Here is a 22,708-nt window from a genome sequence, read left to right as displayed (position 1 = left end):
TGCCAGGCTCAGAGGTTTGTGGTGGCTGTAGCAGTGGGAGGCACTGAAGTTTCCTCAGCAAGGGAGTGTGTGTAGCTGGGCTTCCAGAGGGCCGCTTTGGAGGCTACAGACAAGACTCAGAATTGATGCTTTTGAACTGTGGTGTTGGAGAAGACTCTTGAGAGTCCCTTGGACTGCAAGGAGATCCAACCAGGCCATCCTAAAGGAAATCAGTCCTGAATATTCATTGGAAGGACTGATGCTGGAGCTGAAGCTCCAATCCTTTGGCCACCTAATGCCAAGAACTGACCCACTGGAAAAGACCTAGATCCTGGGAAAGATTGAAGGCAGGAGGAGATGGGGACGACAGAGGATGAGATGGTTGGATGGCATCACCGACTCAATGGACATGAGTTTGAGCAAGCTCCAGGAGTTGGTGATGGACAGGGAGACCTGGTGTGCTGCAGTCCATGGGGTTGCAAAGAGTCAAACACGACTGAGCAACTGAACTGAACGGAGGAGACTCAGGCTCGCCTGGGGGAGGGAGGGGTCGATGAGCAAAGGAATGATTAGGAAGAGGTGTAGGAAAAAAGAGAGCGGAGGCAGTGGTGGGTGAGGGAGTGAATGGGGTCCCGTGGGAATTAGGAAAGGTATCTCTGGGGAGGCCTGAGTTGACCTGTATTTTGTCAGAGCCAGCACAGTTCAGTGGAACATGACCGTGGGATGAGGCGGGCTGGAGTTCGAATCCCACACGGGCCTCTGCAGAATGAGACCTTGGAGCCTCGTTAGTAGCTCATTAGTAAAATGGGCAAACGCGCCCTAATGAGGATTAAATGAGCTGGTGCAGAGCGCACGGTGACTGGCACATAGCAGTGCTGTGGTGAATTACCTACTGCGAAGTCATTCAAAACCAACAGGACAGTGGCGAGATGGTTCAGGATTGAGCTGGGGGGCGGGTCTGGCACCTGGGCAGCCAGGTGGGAAAGCTGGTCAGTTGTAGGGCGAGGGGCACCCTAGCCCCTGGTCCAGGCAGCTCATGGCACTCACAGTCTGGGGTTGCTCACACCCCTCCCTGGACTGCTCTGTGTCCTCTTGGCCCCGGGTCCTCTCACACCCTGCCCTGGCCTGGGCCCAGAGCCGGCTGGGACCTGCATGTGGCATATGTACAATAAACGTGGGTTTCAGTGGCTGACACCCCTGGTCTTAGCTGCCTTCTTTCCTGGCAGGGAGAACTGGCTTTCTTTGGAGGGGGCTGTGGTAGGGATGGGGAGGGGAGGGTAGTCAGTGCAGGCCCCACTGTGTAGCCTTAGGCTTGTCACTTACCCTCTCTGGCCCAACCCAGGAGGCTAGAAGAGGGGCTCAAAAGCTGGACCTGGGACATGTTCTGATTTTCAAATGGGGTGGATTCTAGAACCACCAACCCCTCCTCTGGTTATATGGTGAGGCTGGCCAGCAAATGGGAGGTAAGTGGTTAGTAGAGGATGCAGGCACCATAGGAAGCAGTGTGAGCCCCTGACAAATAAGTCAGGCTGGTCTATCACGTGGCTACGTTTGATGGGCTTGGTGGATGCGAGGTCAGGGATGGGAGGGGGTCACACACAACAGTAATGGCCAAGGCACTAAAAACAAGCTGGATGAGAGGACTCTCAGCTGGGTTGCAACAGGTCAAATGGCATTTCCAGAATATTAACAAGTGGATGTCAGGCTTGGGGGTGGTCTTGGTGGTGGGGTGCAGGGCAGAGCTGATACTCAAGATTACAAATGACCATTTCCAATGACCCCCATGGGGTGGGAGGATCTAGAAGCAGTGTGTCCACTGGTGTTCACTGCTGTTTCTCTGGGCTGGATTCTGTGCCCATGTTCACTGGTGGTCAGGGAGATGGCTCACCCAGCCTTCCTTCAAAGGGCTCATGGGTCAGGGGAAATTCAGTTACCGGATGGAATCATCTGTGATGAGAGCCCGTGTCTAAGACGGGGCAGCCAACTCTGCTAGGGGAGCGAGGAATATGAGTTCAAAAACAGGAGGTCATTGGATATGGGTTTTGAAGGTCAAGTAGGAGTTTTCCAGTTGAAGAACGTAGGAAACAAACAGGTTTGAGAGGAGATGATGATCTTATTTTGGACATATTGAGTTTGGGCACCCCCCACCCCGGCCCCCCCATTGGGAGACCTGTTCAGGAGGCAGGAAGCTATACAGGAGTGAAGCACAGAGGGCTTCACTCTGTCTTAGGGGAGACAGTGATGTGGGAACAACCATTTTGAGGGGGTTAATGAAGCCTGGGGGAGCAGGGAAGCAGGACAAAGTGTGGACGCCTGATGTGGGAAGCAGCAAGAAGACCAACCCTGTCAAGGAGGCAGGGCAGGGTGAGGAGAAAGCCGGATGAGTCGGGAAGGGAGTGTTTCATGGCTGGAAAGTCTGCGGGGCCAAATGTTGCCGAGGAGTCATGTGAGATGAGGCCTGCAAAGTGTCCTTAGGATTTAGCAACAAGGAGGGTGCTGATGATTCTGTCAAGAACGGTTTCAGCAGAAGGATGTGGTCCGAAGTCAGATTGCAGCAGATTTAAGGTGACATTTGAGGCAGGATGTAAGTGGCAGGTGAGAAACTGGAGTGCCAGCTACAGACCACTCACTGATGGTGATGAGAAGCCAAGGGCAGTAGCCAGAGAAGGCTGGAGGGTCAAAGGAGGGCTGCCCTCAGAATGGAAGAGGCATAGATCTGCTCCCCGGCTACCACAAGGAGAATGCTGACGAGATGCTGATGAGAGAGGAGGCAGGCAGGAGGAATGATAGGCCGCACGTGGCTGGGGGCTGTCCTCTGAGAGGACAGGACTGCAGGAAAGTTGGGAGTTGGAGGGGGGATGGTAAGAAGTCAGGATGTGTGTGTGTTGGTCGGGGGACTTCCATGTCAAAGCTTCCGCAGTTTCTCAGTAAAGCAGCTTGTTGCAGAGAGGGAGTAGGCGGAAGTGGGCTTGAGGAGAGAGGTCGAGGTCTGGCACAGCCGCCGAGGTGGGGGACGGGGGAGGCAGGGAGCCCTGCATGCCCAGTGGATGTGCGGCCCTGAATCTGTCATGGTGCCAGTTGGCACAACTGTGGATTTCTTCAGCAGCCTGGGGGTGGGCGTGGAGAAGGCGGGTTGTCACAGGCTCCAGGGCCGGGGAATGGCTGAGCGGGTGTAGTGGAAGGGCTGGGTGAAGGGATTCAAGAACTTGCCAGACATGGCTCCAGCATCTTCCCGGTGGCCTCGACAGAGACAGGGCCCAAAGTGAGGCCAGGAGGGATGGCAGATGCTGTTCAAAGGGAGGAGGCCCAGGGGGCTAAGGGGTTGGTGAGGGGAGATGGTGAAAATAAGCCAGATAGTAGTGCCTTCTGAGGATTCTCCACATCCAAGCAGGGTGCTGAGGGCTTCACTGGCCTCCGGTGGGAAAGTCCTCAAGTCAGCCCTTGAGGTAGGGCGTATACTGAGTATTGTTCTCTGGAAGTCAGAAAACAGGATCAGAGAGCCAAAGACAGTTGCCCAGGGTCACGCAGCTGGTCAGTGTCCACACCCCAGTTAGAACCAGAGTTGCCTGACTCTGAAGCTGCCCTGGGGACAGAGGGCCCACAGGTTTCTGAGATGGTGGAGAAGTTTGAGGGATGAGGAAGATCAGCTGCTAGGACTGGTGGCTGAGTCGGAGGGAAGGGTCCAGGAGTGGATGAGACCAGAGGCTGGGCTGAGTGGCAGCTCAGGGCTCCTTGGACCTGCAGGTTTGCTCAGAGTGGCCACTTTCATACCTGGTCAGGAGGAGCTTTCTCTTAGGCTTGGTGGCAGGGGGCAGGAAGAGTATACAACCTTCTCGAATTCCTTCCAACACGGAGTGCCTGTGCTGTGCTGACCTGGCTTTCAGTATATAGGAGAGGGCCTGGGTGGGGGGGAGAGGAGTACCTTCTAGTTTGGGGACAGCGTGGGCTGAGCCCTGTCCCAGAATTATGTTCGGGTCCCACCTGCCCCAGCAGCCTCTACATGGGCTGGGTCTTTCTCCCCTGTATTCATGTCTGCCTCCATGCCCGCTACCCAGCCTGTGGGAGGGGGCCTGATGAGCTCATGTCTGAGCAGGAGGGCCTGGCTTTGGAGAAAGGGAGCTCCCAGCCCCTCCTCCAGGGCTGGTGGTACTTCCCAGCCCTAGATCAGACACATAAATCAGGGCAACCCAGAGCCCAGTGAGGCGGGGCCAGGGAGCAGCCGCAGACCCTGGAGCGCCCACTGCTCTCCGGCCACAGAGCAATGGGGCGTTGGGTCTGCTGGATGGAGGCACCTGCCCTAGGCCCTTAGGTCTTGGAGGAGCAGCATTCTGACCTGTGTCTCCAGATCACAGTCTAGTGCTGCTTGGGCCCCAGGCCCATAGGCAGGACTGGGGGGTGGTCATGGCTGCTCACCTTGGCTGTTTGTCCGCCTTCGGGTCAGGGGCAAGAGGCTGGACTTCCGGCTTACCAAGCTGTGTCATCTTGGATGAGGCACTTCCCTTCTCTCCGGTCCTCAGTTTTCTCATCTTTAAACGGTGGTGATGGTCCCTACTTCCCAGGCAAGGAGGGTTTAAGGAGATAGGTAAGGACAGCGCTTGGCAGAGAAGCCTCCCAGAGCTCATTAATATGAGCAGCCACTCCCCTGCAGTCTCCCCTAGTCTGGCTGAGGCAAGAGGCAGATAGTTGTGAGGCTATGCGTGAACCCAGTGTGGCCTTCTGAGCCTCAGCTTCCTTATCTGTAAAATGGTGGTGGTGGTGGGGCAGGGGGCAGGACGTGATGCGTTCAGCGTCGCCTGCAGTTGGTTCCAGGCCCTCCAGCTGAGGGCAGGCAGACCCGCTCTGTGCCACTCTGGCAGGACGGAGCTGGCCTCTGCTGAGCCCCTGCCACCACCTCCGTGTTCCAGGTGAGGAGCCGGAAGAGGAACCGAAGGTGAAAACCCAGTGGCCAAGGTCTGCAGATGAGCCTGGGCTGTACATGGCGCAGACAGGTAACTCGGGCCCGCCTCCCTTCCTCTGTGGCGGGGGCCCGACTGTGTGGCGTCTGGTGGCATGTGTGCTTGGCGTGTGCCTGTCTGTGTCTGTGTCCTGGCGCTCAAGTCATGTCTCTGCCATGTGACGCCTGTTGGGGCAGGGCGGGGTCACCTCTTGAAGAGCCTGTTGCTCCGGGGTCAGGGTAAGAGGATTCCTAGGAGACAGTGCTTGGGAGATACCCCCTGCCGCCGACGCTGTCCCTCTCTCGTAGGCGACCCGGCAGCTGAGGAGTGGTCCCCGTGGAGCGTGTGTTCCCTGACGTGTGGGCAGGGCCTGCAGGTGCGGACCCGCTCCTGCGTGTCCTCCCCCTATGGGACCCTGTGCAGCGGGCCCCTGCGGGAGACCCGGCCCTGCAACAATTCAGCCACCTGCCCAGGTATGCCCATCCTCCCCTCCTGGGTCTGCCTGCAGGGTCAGGTCCTGCCTGGGACTTGGGCAAGTTCATCTTCCAAAGATGGTTGGTTGCCTCCTCCTTTCATTCAGCAAAACTGATTGTCTGCCCCCGCCACCCCACCACCATCCGTGCCCAGCCCCCACCCAGGGCACTGGGGACACAGATGAATCAGACCAGGGCCTGCAGTAGCGGGCTTGGTTCCGGGCACGTCACTCCCCTGATACCTGCATCCTGGTAATCAAGGCGTGTCTTGTTACCCTCACTGTCCTCCCTGTTCCCTGTGCTCTGGCCACACTGGCACCTCTTGCACTTTTCCCACCTCCCTGCACTGGCTTATTCTCATCCTATCCCCTCCACCTCCCCCTGGGCTATTAAAATTCAGCCTGTCCTTCAAGATCTGGGAGAAATGCCACTTTGAAAAAAAAAAAGAAAAGAAACTTTCTCTGACCATCCCCTCTCTCCTCTGACTGCCTGTCCTCCTCCCCAGGGAGTCCCCTCTAGACCCTGAAGCCTTCCTTGGTTCAGCATGGAGTTGTTGGGAATGCGCATGCGCCTGAGGGGCCTGGCGGCTTTAGCGGGTCCTGCCCCTTGTGCCTGAGGGAGTGAAGTGGTGCCTAGGCCAGACCGACTCTTGGCTGGGAACTTAGAGTAGGGCTACCCAGGGGAAGGGGATCTTGGCAACTGGGGGTGTGCAGGAGCTTGCAAAGGGCTGGGGCAAAGCTGTGTTCCGATGTGAGCTCTTTGTGTCAGTGTCCATGTAGAGGGTCATGTCTATTTGTTTGTCCACGTGCTTGGGATCGGGAGGGGCATTCTCTTGCCCCTGCCAGCCTTGTTGGATTCTCGTTCTGGGTCTGGGGTGGGGAGGGGCAGGGATGGGGTAAGGCGGGGTAGATCTTGAGCCCTTTCCTGGGCTTTCCTGTGCCCCCAGGAGAGGAGGACCCCTGGCTCCCCTCCTGGGTTGATTCTAGTCTCCCAGGTCGGGTGTCCACAGGCAGTGTGGCCTGTGTGAGTTGGGACTAGAAGTCTGTGTTTTCTACGATCACCCTCAAAGGGCGGTGTCCTGGGGCCCAGGACAGAGCCAATGAGGAGCGGGGGCAGAGCCGCCGGAGCTCCTGATTGGTGGGCGGATGGCAGTGGGCGGGGCCAAGGTGCCGCCCAGCCACCGGCCACATGCTTCCTTGCAGTGCACGGCGTGTGGGAGGAGTGGGGGTCCTGGAGCCTGTGCTCCCGCAGCTGCGGGCGGGGGTCCCGGAGCCGGATGCGGACCTGCGTGCCCCCCCAGCACGGCGGCAAGGCCTGCGAGGGTCCCGAGCTGCAGACTAAGCTCTGCAGTATGGCCGCCTGCCCGGGTCAGTAGCACCCGTGGGCTTCCAGGCGGGCATTGCCCAGCCAGGGTGGGGGGTCGGGAAAGGGGAGGAAGTCAGGTCCAGTACCCTGCCCCTGGGGGACCCCAGGAACTTTGACCAAGCATGGGGAGACCGGCAAAGTCTACCTGCCAGTGTGGGAAGTGACCTGGCCCAGCAAGTACTTGGAGTTGGCGCCCCAGGGACCCCCATCCGAGGGGGCTGCTTGCCCATGCCCCTTCCCCTGAGCTATGCCTTGTTCACAGCAGTTTGGAGCTCATGGCTAGCTGGGCTCTGAGAGGACCCAAAGCTGGGCTTATATGTGGGCAAAGATCAGAAGGTGGTGGCCCAGGGCCAATTTCCCTAGCCAGAAGAGAGTGTGCGTGCCTCAGTGCTGAGTGGAGAGGGTCCTGTATTCCTGGAGCTGGTGGCAGGCAGGCCCAGGCCCAGGCACCACCAGCTCCCTCTAGCCCCCCTTCATCCACCCCTTTCCAGTGGGTCTGGCCTCGTTCAAATCTGAATACCATCTCCCTGCAGGGCTTTGCCCCCACCCATCCCCACACCTCTTGCTCAACAGCCACCCCTGCTTGTGTCTCCCCATGCAGTGGAAGGCCAGTGGCTAGAATGGGGTCCCTGGGGCCCATGTTCCACGTCTTGTGCCAACGGGACCCAGCAGCGCAGCCGGAAGTGCAGCGTGGCAGGCCCAGCCTGGGCCACGTGTGCCGGGGCCCTCACTGACACCCGGGAGTGCGGCAACCTTGAGTGCCCGGGTGAGTGTGCGGTGCAGAGGCAGCAGGTGGCAGCCCTGGACCAGGGGGCGCCTGGGGCCACTCACGCCCCCCGTCTCTGCAGCCACAGATGGCAAGTGGGGGCCGTGGAATGCGTGGAGCCTGTGTTCCAAGACATGTGACACGGGCTGGCAGCGTCGTTTCCGCATGTGCCAGGCCACAGGTGCTCAGGGTTACCCCTGCGAGGGCACCGGCGAGGAGGTGAAGCCCTGCAGTGAGAAGAGGTGTCCAGGTATTGCCCACCGGGCCCTGGGGCTTGGGGGGCAAGTGCCTGGGCCTGGCTGAGCCCCGCCGCTGTACCCACAGCCTTCCATGAGATGTGCAGGGACGAGTACGTGATGCTGATGACGTGGAAGAAGGCGGCTGCTGGCGAGATCATCTACAACAAGTGCCCCCCCAACGCCTCAGGTCAGGGGCAGGTGGCTCTCCCTGCAGGCCCCCCACGCCCCCCTCCGCCGACACCCGCCATCCCTGCTGTTCCCTTCCAAGCCTCCGGCCTCTCTGAGCCTCCATCCTGAGGTGTGGAGTGAAGTGGGTGAAAGCTGAGCCTCCACATCCAGCCCTCTGTCCTGTTCCCCTGCAGGGTCTGCCAGCCGCCGCTGTCTCCTCAGTGCCCAGGGTGTGGCCTACTGGGGGCTGCCCAGCTTTGCCCGCTGCATCTCCCATGAGTACCGCTACCTGTATCTATCAGTGAGTGCACCCTGCTGGGCTGGGGCAACATAGGGTCTGTCCCAGACTCTGGTGGCGGGAGGAGGGAGCTTGATTCTTGCTCATGCCCATGTGCCTTAGGCTATAGATGCGTGCCCACTTCTGCCCAGCTCTACCTCTCCTTGTCTGGCAAGCTCCTATTCGTCCCTCAGTGCCGGACTCTCTTCCCTTAGCCCTGGGGCCTACCTCTCGGCACCTACAGGCCCCTGAGCTTCTCCGCCATTAGGTGTTGAGTGCTCAGCACAGTGTCTGGGTCCTGTGAGTCTGTGAGCTGCTTGAAGACAGGAACAAAGTTGAGATTATTTTATGTCCCCAGTGCCCAACCCAGGGCTCCCCGTCGGGTAAACATGGTGTTCGCGAGCCTGGCCTGTGTGTACTTATCTGACTGGAGCTGGTATTGTGTTTGTGCTTGGAACTTGTGTTTGAGAGGGAGAGAGCACAGCACACTTCAGCATGGGTGGACTCCTTTCCACTGGGGAGGTCCCTGGACTGTGTTTATCATCTTTTCCATGTGCATCTGAGCTCCTTCCTTCTCTTGCTACTTCTGTTTCAGTCTTTTTTTTTTTTAAAGTGTCTTTAGGGATTCTCTCTCTGTATGTCTCTTTCTGAGATTCTCTCTCCCCGCAGTCCCTTTGAGCGTCTCTATCTGACCTTCTCCCTCTGGATGCGCGTGGTGGCTGAACTGCAGCGGGACGGGCCAGGGGCTGGTCCCAGCTCCTGACGCTTCTGTTACAGTGGTCCCCCTGTCACCTGCAGCTTCGGGAGCACCTGGCCAAGGGGCAGCGCATGCTGGCGGGCGAGGGCATGTCTCAGGTGGTGCGCAGCCTGCAGGAGCTCCTGGCCCGGCGCTCCTACTACAGCGGGGACCTGCTTTTCTCCGTGGACATTCTGAGGAACGTCACTGACACCTTCAAGAGAGCCACCTACGTGCCCTCAGCTGATGACGTGCAGGTACCACTCTGCTCTGTCAAGAGGAAGTGGGGCTGAAGGTTCAGAAGCCCTCTTTTGAAGTGGAGGAGGCCAAGCCTCTATGGCTGAGTTTGCAGGCGGTGTTGCAGGTGTGGCTGTGGCGGGGAAGCTACTGTCCCTGGGGTCATGACCTCCCGACCCCCACTGCTCTCTCCCCAGCGCTTCTTCCAGGTGGTGAGCTTCATGATAGATGCAGAGAACAAAGACAAGTGGGATGATGCTCAGCAGGTGAGGGGCTGGGCTGCCAGGCTTCTTGCCCTGTGGCTCACTCCTACCTCGACCCCTCACACCCTTTCTGTCCCCAGGTGTCCCCAGGCTCTGTGCACCTGCTCCGGGTCGTGGAAGACTTCATTCACCTGGTGGGCGATGCTCTCAAGGCCTTCCAGAGCTCTCTGATTGTCACAGATAACCTGGGTACAAAGAGGCAGGCCGGGGAGGGGCTGCTGGATGGGGCCAAATGCAGGACGCCATAGGGGAGGGGATGGTTTCCGAGGGTTCTTCCTATTTTCCTCTCCTGTTCTCCAGGTCCTGTCTTCCCTCATTTAACTCCTTAATTACATCTGTCTCTCCGTGTTTTCTTCCCATTCCCCCATTTCTTTGTTGTTTCTCTGTGTGTCCGCCCCACCTCTGTGTCTGTACCAACCTTGACGTCTCCATCTGCATTCCTGCTCTGTCTCCCCTGCGTCTGTCTCTTCCCCGTGACGGTTCTCTCTGTCTCTTATCTCTCTCGGTCAATGGCAGTGATCAGCATTCAGCGAGAGCCTGTCTCCGCTGTTTCCAGCGACATCACGTTCCCCATGCGGGGCCGCCGGGGCATGAAGGACTGGGTGCGGTATTCAGAGGACCGCCTCTTCCTACCCAAGGAGGTGCTCAGCCTCTCTTCCCCAGGGAAGCCGGCCGCATCTGGGGCAGCGGGCAACCTGGGCAGAGGGAGAGGCCCAGGAACCGTGCCCCCTGGTCCCGGCCACTCCCACCAGCGCCTCCTCCCGGCAGACCCCGAGGATTCCTCCTCCTACTTTGTGATTGGTGCTGTGCTCTACCGCACCCTGGGCCTCATCCTGCCACCACCCAGGTGAGTCCCTGGGAGGAGGGACGTGGATGGGGCTGCTGTAGATCCTGGCAGGCCCAGGTGAGGCAGGAGGGCTGAGCCTACGCTGGCCACAGAGAGATCCGTCCGGAGCCTCCTGCAGCCTCTTGGACCTTTTGCCAGGCTCTGGACACAGGTCCTTCTCAGAGATGTCCATTGCAGCTCCCAGAGGCTGCAGAGGGGTCTAGGTGGTGTTGGACTGGGTTCTAGACCTCACTCAAAGTCCTTGGCCCCGCTGAACCCTAGGCCTTCCTCTAGCCTTGGCCCCATGGTAGCCTCCTGCCTTTGGTCCAAAGCACCTTCCAGGTTCCCAGCTAGGTGTGGGTGCCTGCTGGCAGGAGCTGACCTCAGCATCTGTCCCCCAGGCCCCCTCTGGCCGTCACATCCAGGGTGATGACAGTGACCGTGAGGCCTCCCACCCAGCCACTAGCGGAGCCCCTCATCACAGTGGAGCTCTCCTACATCATCAATGTGAGTAGGCGCCTGGGCAGGGGACCCTGGGGTAATGCAGCAAGGGCAGCCAAGGGCCTGTCTGATGGGGAGGTGGTGTCCCCCTGACGGTGAACCTCTGACCGGTGGGGCCCTGCCATGGCAGGGTGGGTGGTGGTCTGGGTGGTGAGCGCCTACTCCATGCTGGACTCAGCTCTTCTGCTCCCCAGGGCACTACGGATCCCCATTGTGCCAGCTGGGACTACTCCAGAGCGTGAGTTGGGCAAGGGCTCAGTGTGGGGAAGGCTGCAGCCGCACTGTTCCCCCTTGGGTGTGGATGTCCCACCTGGAAGGCTAGGGGGCAGGTTCCTGGGCACCATCCTTGGCCTAAGGGATCAAGGGCAGACCCCGGGGCTCCGGCTGCCTGCCTCTTGAATGTGGCCTTGCCCTGGGTCTCACCTCTTCTTGGGCAGTGGCCGGCACTGGGGGTGGGACTGCCGAGCCAGCCTGGGGCTCATTCCCCCTCTCCCTGGACCCAAGAGACGCCAGCTCAGGGGACTGGGACACCGAGAGCTGCCAGACGCTGGAGACGCAGGCAGCCCACACCCGCTGCCAGTGCCAGCGCCTGTCCACCTTTGCCGTGCTGGCCCAGCCGCCCAAGGACCTGGTGAGTGGGAGGGAAGTGCCTGGGCTGGACAGGAGAAGAGGCTCCTGGGTGCCAGGGGCCATCTGTGGTGGTTGGTTGGGGGGGGGGACCTGGGTGATCCCACGTGGCATCTGAGTAGGTATATTTGTGGGAGGGCACAAGGAAGTCTGTGCCCCTGGGATGGTGCCCGCAACGATGACACACGCCTGGGGGTGTGTGGCAGTGGGTGATTTGCCTGCATGTACACACACGTGTGCATCTGGTTGTGAGCGGAAGAGTGTGGGCGACATAAATACGCGTGAACGTATGTGACTGGGTCTGCTCCGTGCACGTGTGAAGGCAGCAGTGAGCCCCCTCTGTGTGTACGCATGACCCAGATGGAGGTGCCAGTCTGTCCTAGACAGGAAGCGGGGGAGGGGGAGGGCACCCCTGCAGCTGCCCCCCACCCCGTGACCCATCGGACTGTCTGCCCCTCTACCCTAGACCCTGGAGCTGGCGGGGTCCCCCTCGGTCCCCCTGGTGATCGGCTGTGCTGTATCCTGCATGGCACTGCTCACCCTGCTTGCCATCTACGCCGCCTTCTGGAGGTAGGTGGGATGGTGGTGGGTAGGGGTGGGGAAGGCGATGTCCGGCCACCCCACGTTGGGCAGGGCAGCTAGCTTTTCTGTGCCCACTGTGTCCCCCCATGCCACCCCCAGGTTCATAAAATCCGAACGCTCCATCATCTTGCTGAACTTCTGCCTGTCCATCCTGGCATCCAACATCCTGATCCTTGTGGGCCAGTCGCGGGTGCTGAGCAAGGCAGGTGCAGGCTCACAGGGGTGCCGGGGTGCGAGAGTGGGGTGAAGGGGGGACGGCACACACATGTGCGTGTGTATGAAACTGAAGTGTGTAGACTCTCAAGCGGGGGTTGTGTGAGAGTGTGAGTGGGAGCTGGTGTGTGTGAGCATCCATGCGGGCGTTGGAGAGGGGGGTGTGTGTGTTCCAGGGAGAGATGTCTGTGTACATCTGCAAACGTGGAGGTGAGCTGAGCGAGTGTGTGCACGTGTGTTGGAAGTGCCTGCGGGCATGAGGGAGCCCAAGTGAAGCCTCTTGCACCCCTTGCCCGCCCGGCCGTGACGTCGCAGGCCGTCCTGTTTGTCCCCCTCCCTGGCAGCCCCGTCTGTGCATGGGCAGCCCGCCTGCCACCCACCCACCCGCCCCCAGATGCCGAGCACCGTGTGCGTGTCACTGGGCCCGTGTCGTGCTGTGTGTGGGTGCAGGAAGACGGGGGTGCCTGGCAGGGCTCTGTGGGGGGTACAGCTCAGGGGGCGGCTGTGGCAGCGCCCAGCAGCAGCGGACGTGGGAAGCCCAGCGCCTCCCAGCCTGGCGGCTGCTCAGGGCCACTCCTTGCCTTTGGTCTCCCCTCAGGGCGTGTGCACCATGACCGCCGCCTTCCTGCACTTCTTCTTCCTGTCGTCCTTCTGCTGGGTGCTCACCGAGGCCTGGCAGTCCTACCTGGCTGTCATCGGGCGGATGCGCACCCGCCTCGTCCGCAAGCGCTTCCTCTGCCTGGGCTGGGGTGAGCAGGGCCCGTGCTGGACCCTGTCCCTGGGCCTCGGGGGCAAGGGCAGCTGGAGAGCTTCAGCTTTGGCCCCTGGTCTGCTCTCTGGCGCCAGACGTGGCCCCGGCCCTGCTCTCTGGGCACAGGGGTCAGCTGGGCTGGGGGTCTGGGAGGATCAAGGACTCTGAGGACGGGCGGCCGTCTCACTCTGGCTCCCTCGCTCTCCCAGGTCTGCCTGCTCTGGTGGTGGCCGTGTCTGTCGGCTTTACCCGCACGAAAGGATACGGTACATCCAGCTAGTACGTGGGCCTCCCAGGGTGGGCAGTGGGGGTCCATGAGCCTGATAGGGTTCCAGACTTCTTAGACTGCGATCCTGGCCCATGCCTGCTGTGGGCCTTCGGGCCTGTTGTCCCATGTCTGAGCCTCAGTTTCCCTGACTATAAAAGGCCGGGATTGGATGATCTCAGAACCGTTTACTCAGGGATCAGCCTTGTTTGACCCCCGCGGTAGCCCCAGAGCCTTTGTTAGAGGGGTGACCGAGGCTCTGTGAGAGCCAGTGGCTCACTCTCACCCCGTCTGGGTCCTAGCCCCATGTGTGATGTGACCTGGCAGCTCAGGGAGCCCTGAGGGATGGCGTTTGAGGGTGGCGGCAAGCCTCCCTGGGTATCATCTGACGCCCCCTTTCCCCCTTCCCCAGCTGCTGGCTCTCTCTGGAGGGTGGCCTGCTCTATGCCTTCGTGGGCCCAGCAGCTGTCATTGTCCTGGTATGTGCCCCTGCAGCGTCTCGGGACGGGCGTGTGGCCCCAGGGGGTCTGCTTCCTCCACCTGGGGGTGTCCGCCTCCTCCACCTGGGGGTGTCCCTGCCAGGAGGGCATCTGGTGATCCTGTCTTCCCCTACTCCCACTCCACCGGGCCCCCAGGTGAATATGCTCATCGGAATCATCGTCTTCAACAAGCTCATGGCTCGCGATGGCATCTCAGACAAGTCCAAGAAGCAGAGGGCCGGGTAAGGGGAGGGGGGTTGTCTGTGCCACGGCCTCGTGGGCAGTGCTGTAGGCAGGGTGGGCCGCAGCCACCCTTGGAGACTCAGGGCTTGATGATGCAACTGGCGCTCCCTGGCCTTGGGGCATCAAGGGTGCAGGCAAGGTGGGCACCTGGTGTGCTCAGCTGCAGCCCCTCGCTCACCCTAACCCACCTCTCTCTCTCTCATCTGCCCTCCCCCTCCCACCCCACTGGGGCTCACACCGCCCCGTCTCCTCCCATTTCCTGTGTGTCTCCCCTCCTTCTCCCATGTCTGTGCCGCCCCCGAGGTCGGAGCGGTGCCCCTGGGCCAGCCTGCTCCTCCCCTGCTCAGCGTGTGGAGCGGTCCCCAGCCCCCTGCTCAGCTCAGCCTCGGCCAGGAACGCCATGTTAGTTGTGCCCCCGTGGGAAAGGGGGGTGGGCGGGGGCAAAAGAGTGGGGGGCAGTGCTCGTGGTGGGGGGGGAGGAGGGATTCAGCCCAGTGCCCTGCCAGCTCCTCCCACTCTCAAGGGTGATAGCAAAGGGCACAGGGAATGAATGTCTGTGCCTTCCAGAATATGCTGGAGTCCTGTGCCCCCCCCCACGTTGCTCCCCGCCCCTGTCCCCCACCCCCGGCTTACATTTTATTCAGGCACAGCCACACCCTCCTCCTTACACCCCCAACCTACAGAGGCTCATAGAATCTTCGGCTCTCAGAATTTTTGAGACCAAAGAACCTTAGAATTAGAATGATAGAATCTTAGAATAAGACAATCAGAAGCTAAGAATGTTCGAATGAGTGAATCAGAGAGTCTTATCATCTGTCATAGAATCTGAGACTTAGAATTTCAGAGGCATTGAATCTCACAATCAGGTGGAGGACAGAGAAGCTTGGAGGTAGGGAATTGTTAGGCTGAGATGTCCCCTGGCAGCTGAGACCCTTAAAATCCCAGCCACACGAGTAGAATGAATGAATGAGCACACAAGGGCTTCAGGCCCAACCTTCCACGGAGGCCAGAGAGGCAGCTAACCCTCCCTTGACCAGTGGGGGCCCAGCTCTGGCTTGCTCACCTCCAGGGTCAGGGAGCTCACTGCCTGTGGAGGTGGCAGGGACCATCTCCAGGAGCTCATGTAGTAGAAAGCTCCCTCTCACTTGGGCTGCCATCTGCTTCTCTGATCCAGTCTCTCAGAACTAAGTCAAAAGCCTGGGCTTCAGAGGCAGCCAAGCTGAGTTTGCATGCTGGCTCTGGCTCTGTCTCTGCCCAGCTGGGCACACTCCAGTTTTCTCATCTGTAAATTGGGATAATAATCCCCGTGCCTGTTTCTTAGAGGTGTTTTGGTCGCAGTGTGACTCATGTACGTAAAGTACTCGGTGTAGGGCCTGGCAGAGCATTGGTGGTTAATCAATGGCAGCTCTCATGGCTGTGATTAAGCCCTCTCTTTAGCCTTGGCTCTGCCCCCCGGGGGTTGTGGAGGCCACTGTGCCCGCTCCCTGCCAGGGTGAACAACCCTGGACCATTCTTCCTAGGACAGGTTTTGGCTCCCTGCCCATGTTTCTGCCTTGTCCAGAGCCATGCCCACTCCTGCCTGCCTCTCCCACCCCAGTGTTCATGAGGCAGAGTGGGCAGGGTGGCATGGAGGGCAAGACTGCCCCCACTGTGCCCTCATCAACTATTGCTGGTGGGGGCAGGCTGACACTGGTGCCCAGACGCCAGGGACCCTCTGCCTTTTTTCTCTGCCCTCATTTGTCAAGGAGGCTGGGGACATGTGGGTTTGGCCCTGACCCCCGCCCTCCCCATCCTGCCCCCCACCCCACCCCCTTCACCCTTGCCAGCTATGGTCTTTCTGCCCAGCTCTGAGCAGGCACCCTAGAGCCTGGCACCTCCTCCTTGGGAAACTGAGGCGGAGGAGCCTCTGCCACCCTGGCCCCCTCATCTCCCCTGAATATTTGTGCTCTGTGATGTCCTCCGTCCTCTCCGCCCGTTTAATCTTCCAGTGTGTCTCTGCCCATCTCACCCCTGCTCTCACCGTGTCTGTCTCGCTTTGTCCCTCTCCCTCTCCTCCCCTCCCAGAGTCTCTGGGGATGCGGCCCAGGCCTGTGATTTTGTGCAGATTGGGGCTGAAACTCACAGCATCTGTATCTGTCTCCCTCCTCCTCTTCCCACTGGTCCTCTCCAGTTTCTCCGTCTGCCCCTGACGCTGCCTCCGGCTCCATCCCCTATGTCAGTGTGTCTTGTCCCTTCCTCCTTCCTGGTCCCCCAGTTTTCTGCTCTTTGTCTTTGTTCCGTTTCTCTGCCCCCAGCTGCTCAGCCCCTCTCTGCCTGGGGACGTGACTGGGGTCGTATCGTTGGGGGCCCCGCCAGTCTCGGGCAGCTCAAGGGCCCCAGGCTGAGTGCAGGCCCAGGCTCAGTCCAGCCTGGCCCCCGGGAGGGTCCCCGACGGCCCGTCTGCCTCGTCCTCAGGGCCTCGCTCTGGAGCTCTTGCGTGGTGCTGCCCCTGCTGGCGCTCACCTGGATGTCTGCCGTCCTGGCCATGACAGACCGCCGCTCCGTCCTCTTCCAGGCCCTGTTCGCGGTCTTCAACTCTGCACAGGGCTTTGTCATCACGGCCGTCCACTGCTTCCTGCGCCGAGAGGTGGGCTGGGCCTTTCCCGGGCCCTGTCCACCCCTGCCCGCGACCATGCCGGGCCCTTGCCGCTCCCCTGCCGCTCCCCTGCCGCTCCCCATGGTGCAGACGAGCACAGCTGGGGAGGATTAAGGCCCCGACCAGGCCCCCATTTGGGCAGCTCTTGGTGTGGGAGCTGATAACCTTGGGCAGCCGTGGCCCCCCTGGGGCTCCTTCTACCCACCCCCCCTAGGCTGGATACACCGCTTTCCTTCCACGCCCATCTGGGTGCCTAGGGTGGAAGGCACAGCTCGCCGTAGCCAAGGGGCCCTGTGATGGCCTCAGGCCCAGCAGACACCTGCTGTCCCCAGGTCCAGGACGTGGTGAAGTGCCAGATGGGCGTGTGCCGGGCTGATGAGAGTGAAGACTCCCCCGACTCGTGTAAGAATGGGCAGCTGCAGATCCTGGTGAGTGAGGAGGCCCGGGCAGGACACAGATCGGTTCTGAGTGGCCCCTGCCCTAGACCCTTCACCTTCCCCTTCCCTCTTCTCTGTCCTCATCTTTCTGGGAACAGAGATCAGGTTTGATTCTGGCTTAGCCGCTGACAGCTGAGTGGCCTTGGGCAAGTCCTCTCTTCAGACATCCCCCCCTCTTGGGTGGGGCTGGAGGAGACCACACCGGGGGGGCCCCTCTGCTCTGTTGGGCAATGTGCCACGGGCAGACCCTCTGGCTGGGTAGGGAGGGGCCTGAGTTCCCTCCCACCCTGATACATGGATCCTCTCTCTGCCTGTCTGCTCTCTCCCTCTCTGCCTATAGTCAGACTTTGAAAAAGATGTGGATCTGGCTTGTCAGACTGGTGAGTGTGCCAGGGCAGCGCTAAGAATGGCCCCAGAGATGGGGATGAACAGGGGGTCCCCCAGCCCTATTGTGGGATGCTCCGATGGATTCCGGCTGTGGGGCCCAGCTTTTGAGTCAGGCAGCCCTGAGCTGGAGTCAAGGCTGTGAATACTACCCACTGTATGACTTTGCGTGGACAGCTTACTCCTGGAGCCTCACTTATAAAGGAGAGAAATCTGTTCTCCTAAGGTGGATAGAAGCCTTAAATCAATTAGGGGACACGAAATGCCTAGCAGGGTGCTCAGCACAAAGTGGCTGTTACATTATTGTGTCATTTTCATGATTCTTATCAGAATCTCCAAGTTCTGTCACCTAGGGCGGAGCTGCCCAGGGAGCAGGGAGGAACAAGGCCCTTTGGACAGCCTTGGGGCTGTGGGGTCAGAGGTCAGGACCTGCACCTGGGCACCATGGGGGCGGGGGCTTTGGCTTCGTTCCTTGCTCTGCCTGGCTGTGGACCTCGGGAATAGTCACTGTCTTAACCCCCGTGTTTGCCACCCAGCCGTCACTCCGGGACTCAGTTGCCCCCACCATCCAAACTCAGGGCCTTGGTAGCTGCCCAGCCTGGGCAAGGGGACACCTGGGGGCTCGTGCTCCCCCAGACTGACTTCCCTCTGCTCCTGCCCCCAGTGCTGTTCAAGGAGGTCAACACTTGCAACCCATCCACCATCACGGGCACGCTGTCCCGCTTGTCTCTGGACGAGGATGAGGAGCCCAAGTCCTGCCTCGTGGGCCCCGAGGGCAGCCTCAGCTTCTCACCACTGCCTGGCAACATCCTGGTGCCCATGGCAGCCTCGCCAGGGCTGGGGGAGCCACCGCCCCCCCAGGAGGCCAACCCCGTGTACATGTGTGGAGAGGGTGGCCTGCGGCAGCTGGACCTCACGTGGCTGCGGCCGGCCGAGCCGGGCTCCGAGGGGGACTACATGGTGCTGCCCCGGAGGACTCTGAGTCTGCAGCCTGGCGGCGGGGGCGGAGGTGGTGAGGATCCCCCGCGGGCCCGGCCTGAGGGCACCCCCCGGCGGGCCTCCAAGTCCCTGGGCCACACCGAAGCCTACCCCAGCTTCCTGTCTGTGGAACACTCGGGCCTGGGGCTGGGCCCTGCCTATGGGTCTCTACAGAACCCCTACGGGATGACCTTCCAACCGCCACCGCCAACACCCAGCGCCCGCCAGGTGCCGGAGCCGGGGGAGCGCAGCCGGACCATGCCCCGAACTGTGCCTGGCTCCACCATGAAGCTGGGCTCCCTGGAGGTGAGGAGCTGCTGGGCCTGGGGTTGGGGGTCGGAGGCCTGCCCCAGGGCGCCCGTGACTTTGGCAGCAGCCGGGAAGGGACAGCTGGCAGCCTCCCCATACAAAGTCCCAGGAAGTGTGCGTGCTGTGGGTTTCTCCTCCGTTGATGCCCATGGTGGCTCCAAGGGGATCCTGGCTCCTCTGAGCTCCTCAGATGGGCGTGGTCTCCACACGCTGAGGGTGCCCTTCTCGAAGGTGCTCACATTTGCTTGCGTGCCTGTTTTGGGGTGAACCGGTCAGGGTGGGCCCTCCTTAAAGGGGCCCGTGGCTCAGGCCTGGGGCCTAATGGCTAGGGAAGCCGTATCTAGGAGCTGAGAGCCTGGGCCTCCAAGTCCCTGAGTTGAGATCTGAGTGCTGCTAGATCAGCAATGAGATCTGGGGCCCAGTCTCCCTCCCTGAGACTTACGTAATTTCTCTTCGCCCTAATCTCTCTGAGCCTCAGTCTCCTCATTTGTAAAGTGGGGATAACGTAGCAGTCTCTTGGTAGAGTTGTTGCGAGGACTAATTGACAGATATAAAACATTTATCTCTGTGTGGAGCAGGTAGAAAGTGCTAGATAATTGAGGAGTGCTACTGTTACCATTCCTGAGATCAGCCTCAGGCACTGCCCACAGGCCTATGGTAATTGCCTCCCTCTTACCCCCCCCCCCCACCCCGAGAAAACAGAAGCCCCTCTCTTTCCCTGCCTTCTGTCTGTCTCCCTCAGGCCCACTCCCTGCAGGGAATCACTGGCAACAAACAGTTGATAGTGACCCACTGTAGAACTCTAGAACATTCTAGAACGTTCATTGGCAGGATGAGGAAGGTGTGAATGAGAGAAGGGGCAGGCGTCACCACTTGGGCACTGTTGGCTGCTCATGTTTGGGCCCCAGAAACCGGCTTCCCATCCTCCCTACGGAGAAAACTAAGTTAGCAGCTAGAAGGTTTGCAAGTTTAGTTTTTCCTCCCAAAATGTTTCTTGAACATTTGGTGCCTGCTCCTGCCACAGATGGCAGAAACAGGAAGGCGTCACAAAGACAGAAAACTCTCGACACGGGCAATGGGGAGGGGAGTGCTCAGCATCACGGCAGGTTTTGTTCTGTGGACACCTGCCCATGCTTGGGTCCCTGAGGAGGGGCCAGCGCTGGGCTCCTTGTGTGGGAGGTAGCTATAAATGTGGCAGAGTCTTAAGGGGTCAGGAATGACGTCCAGAATTCTGGTGTGGGCAACTGCGATGGGGCGGGGGCAGAGGAGTGCGTTTGGGGCGGGGGAAGTTAGAGTTTATTCCGTTGGGCGCAGCTGTGTGCACGGTGTCTGTGGACATCAGGGAGCAAGGAGAAGGAGTCCCACGGCCTCTGAAAATGCAGTGTGGCCAGAAATGGGGAGGACACGCATGTGCGTGTCCATGCACATGGACCGGGGAGAAGGCCCGGGGAGAGTCCAGGGCAGAGTATGGGGGCCTGGAGTTGGAGAAGTCAGGGTGGGTGGCTGAGAAAGAGTAGGCAGGGAGGGGGAAGGACCAGGAGAGGGTGTAAACCAACCCCAGTGGTGGTGAGTGTGTGCAGGCCTGGGACTGGGGAAATCCAAATGGTGATTTTAGCCACATCCTTGAGGACTTGTGGGCAAGTCCCTTCTCCCTGGACCTGTTTCCCTCGTACAACCTGGGAAGGTTGGTCTTGGTCTCATGAGTGCTCCCATGCGGATGTTCTGAGATGCTGAAGACTTCTTGAGCGGCACTGGATGTGGCATAGGCCACTGGGGCTTGAAGGTGGTCTTGGGCAAGTGAGAGCTGGGAGAGAGGGAGGGAGGCGGGGCCATTTGGCAGGAAAAGGGGACAAAGTGCAATCGATGGAAGGCTTCTGTGATGCTAAGTCCTGTATCTCCAGCAGGGTGGAGGCTTCCAGGGAGAGGGGAGCCTGTTGGTGTCAGAGAGGATGGGCGAGATGGGCTAGGGCAGGGCCTGCCTCCGGGGCACAGAGGAGGGAGGGTCTGCCCCGCGGTCCGGGGTGGGGATCCCCGTCCCTGCCTCGTTGGGAGTCTGCCCTGTGGCATCTGGCCGCTGTGTAGGTGCACGTCTACACGTGTGCCCATCCGTGTGTACCCCTTGGGGTGGGATTGCATTTCAGTGCCTCATCTCTCATGCCTCCACCCCATTTCCACAACCTCAAGGGCTGCCCTTTAAAGGATTCCTAACTCCTGGGCCTAGGCAGGGGGACAGACCCCGAGGGAGCAGACTTCCTGTCTCTAAAGCCCCTGCACTTGGTTAAAAAGTTCTCTTCTCCTTCACTGCCTCCTGGTTGCTCCTTCTCAGCGAAAGAAGTTACGGTATTCAGACCTGGACTTTGAGGTAAGTGCTCCAGTACACGTGTGTTTGAATTGTGTGAGGGGGGGATGGGGGGTTGTCTGGCCATAGAGGGTCCCCTCCTAAAATTAATCCAAGCGCCAGTGCACAGCCTGAGCCCGTGACAGGCCCTCTGCTGCCCAAGACCAAACCAGGCCTTGTCCCAGAGCGGGGCCAGCAGCAGGCAGGGATGTGGGGACCCAGGCACTGAGTACCCCGCGGGGAGCACCTCTGCTGACGCCCTGTGGCTCCCAGAAGGTGATGCACACTCGGAAACGGCACTCAGAACTCTACCACGAGCTCAACCAGAAGTTCCACACTTTCGACCGCTACCGCAGCCAGTCCACAGCCAAGGTGAGAGCTCCTCCCGTGGCTGCCCCTGCCCAGAGCTGGGGGCCCGCCCGGACACAGTGGCTCCTGCGGTCAGACCCTGAGCCATGGTCCCCTGTTGCAGAGGGAGAAGCCGGCGGGGTGTGTGTGTGTGTGTGTGTGTGTCCCTGGCTGGGGCAGCCAAATGGAGAGTGTCCAGCATAAGTACCCCGGATTGAGTAGGGGTGAGGTGGCCCACGGGGCACTCATTTTCTTCCTGCCCTCCTCCCCAGCCTCAGCCTGCCTCACCAAGGGCCTGCCTGTGGCATAAGCAACAGTCTGGGGTTTTTCGGGAGGTGGCGGGTATCGGTGGGGGCTCCCCCAGGATCTTGAGGAGGATGGGCAGACAGGAGACATGGTCTCAGGGGCCCGCTCTGAGCACATGGGTCAGGAACCCAGCTCCGGAGCTGGTGGGTCTGGATTTGAACCTCACTTGATTGGTGGTAACGTGAGACATCACCGGCCCTCTCCTTCGGCCTCCTCAGTTGGTTCTTCTGTACAATGGGTGAGAGGGTATTGGCCCATCTCCACTGGCCCTTTTTGCTCCGCCCACAGGAGAAGCCCAGTCCAGGGGAGCGTCCCGGCTTATCCCAACAGCGGCGACATCAGAGCTGGAGCACCTTCAAGTCTATGACGCTGGGCTCGCTGCCCCCCAAACCCCGAGAGCGGCTGGCCCTGCACCGGGCAGCAGCCTGGGAACCCACAGAACCACCGGATGGCGACTTCCAGACAGAGGTGTGAGTGCCACGCCGGACTGCCCACTGCGTATAAATATTATATATCTCTCTATTTTCACACTCCACTTTGGAACTACCCAGGAGCCAGCGCCCCCTCCCCTCTCCCGAGGGCTGGGCAGGGAGGCACAGTGGACTCGGCCAGGCTGGGGGAGCCAGGCATGGTGTGGCCGGGGGGCCGGGGCCCTTCCCTGTTTCTCAGAGGCCCCTCAGCTCCTGGAGCCCCATCTTCACCCCCAGCCTGTCTGTCCCTGTCCCGGGCTGGGGAGGGGGGAGGGGAACTTTGTTGGGAATAAACTTCACTCTGTGGATTTTGCTTCTGAGCTGCTTGCTTCCCCAGGAGAAGGCCCAGCCCTGGGACCCCCAGCTTTGTTCCTCTATCTCTGTGATTCACCTCTCTTGGTCTTGACATATTGTGATGGGGTCCAGCTGGAAGAGGGGTGGCCTGGGCTATGACCCCATCTTTGCCCCTGACTCTCTGGGTGACACATCCCTTCCCCTGTTGGGGTATAGGGTAAGCAGATTGGGAGTGTAGGGTGGGGCCCCTTGAAGCCAGACTTCCTCAGTGGCTGTGAGGGGCAT

The 22,708-nt window shown here is 60.2% G+C and overlaps 1 protein-coding gene across 8 annotated transcripts in view; it reads left to right on the top strand.

The window, feature by feature from the left end:
* The window catches only part of ADGRB2 (adhesion G protein-coupled receptor B2), a 36,495-nt gene extending 14,058 nt beyond the window's left edge, over positions 1-22,437 (top strand). Inside the window, exons 3-30 of one of the 8 annotated variants that reach the window (XR_005718922.1) lie at positions 4,884-4,967; positions 5,222-5,386; positions 6,589-6,753; positions 7,353-7,517; positions 7,600-7,767; positions 7,842-7,943; positions 8,119-8,225; positions 9,000-9,194; positions 9,372-9,440; positions 9,518-9,626; positions 9,954-10,284; positions 10,665-10,770; positions 10,959-11,002; positions 11,269-11,395; positions 11,858-11,961; positions 12,073-12,175; positions 12,785-12,935; positions 13,147-13,216; positions 13,615-13,681; positions 13,838-13,923; positions 14,228-14,326; positions 16,379-16,550; positions 16,892-16,987; positions 17,341-17,376; positions 18,045-18,664; positions 20,994-21,029; positions 21,282-21,377; positions 21,948-22,437. Coding sequence is in view for 5 of the 8 variants with exons in the window: in XM_040227986.1 (XP_040083920.1) it covers positions 4,884-4,967; positions 5,222-5,386; positions 6,589-6,753; positions 7,353-7,517; positions 7,600-7,767; positions 7,842-7,943; positions 8,119-8,225; positions 9,000-9,194; positions 9,372-9,440; positions 9,518-9,626; positions 9,954-10,284; positions 10,665-10,770; positions 10,959-11,002; positions 11,269-11,395; positions 11,858-11,961; positions 12,073-12,175; positions 12,785-12,935; positions 13,147-13,216; positions 13,615-13,681; positions 13,838-13,923; positions 14,228-14,326; positions 16,379-16,550; positions 16,892-16,987; positions 17,337-17,376; positions 18,045-18,664; positions 20,994-21,029; positions 21,279-21,377; positions 21,948-22,133 (3,866 nt within the window). In the remaining 3 variants the exon portion in view is untranslated. Of the gene's footprint in view, positions 1-4,883; positions 4,968-5,221; positions 5,387-6,588; positions 6,754-7,352; positions 7,518-7,599; positions 7,768-7,841; positions 7,944-8,118; positions 8,226-8,999; positions 9,195-9,371; positions 9,441-9,517; positions 9,627-9,953; positions 10,285-10,664; positions 10,771-10,958; positions 11,003-11,268; positions 11,396-11,857; positions 11,962-12,072; positions 12,176-12,784; positions 12,936-13,146; positions 13,217-13,614; positions 13,682-13,837; positions 13,924-14,227; positions 14,327-16,378; positions 16,551-16,891; positions 16,988-17,336; positions 17,377-18,044; positions 18,665-20,993; positions 21,030-21,278; positions 21,378-21,947 lie in introns of all 8 variants that reach the window. The other 7 variants (XR_005718921.1, XM_040227987.1, XM_040227986.1 and 4 more) reach the window with 7 other exon arrangements.
* The last annotated feature ends 271 nt before the right edge of the window (positions 22,438-22,708 follow it).

Source organism: Oryx dammah, unplaced genomic scaffold, assembly GCF_014754425.2.
Source record: "Oryx dammah isolate SB20612 unplaced genomic scaffold, SCBI_Odam_1.1 HiC_scaffold_27, whole genome shotgun sequence".
In the NCBI taxonomy this organism is placed as follows: Eukaryota; Metazoa; Chordata; class Mammalia; order Artiodactyla; family Bovidae; genus Oryx; species Oryx dammah.
Note: the sequence above shows the minus strand (reverse complement) of the source record. Positions and strands in the feature narration are given on the sequence as shown.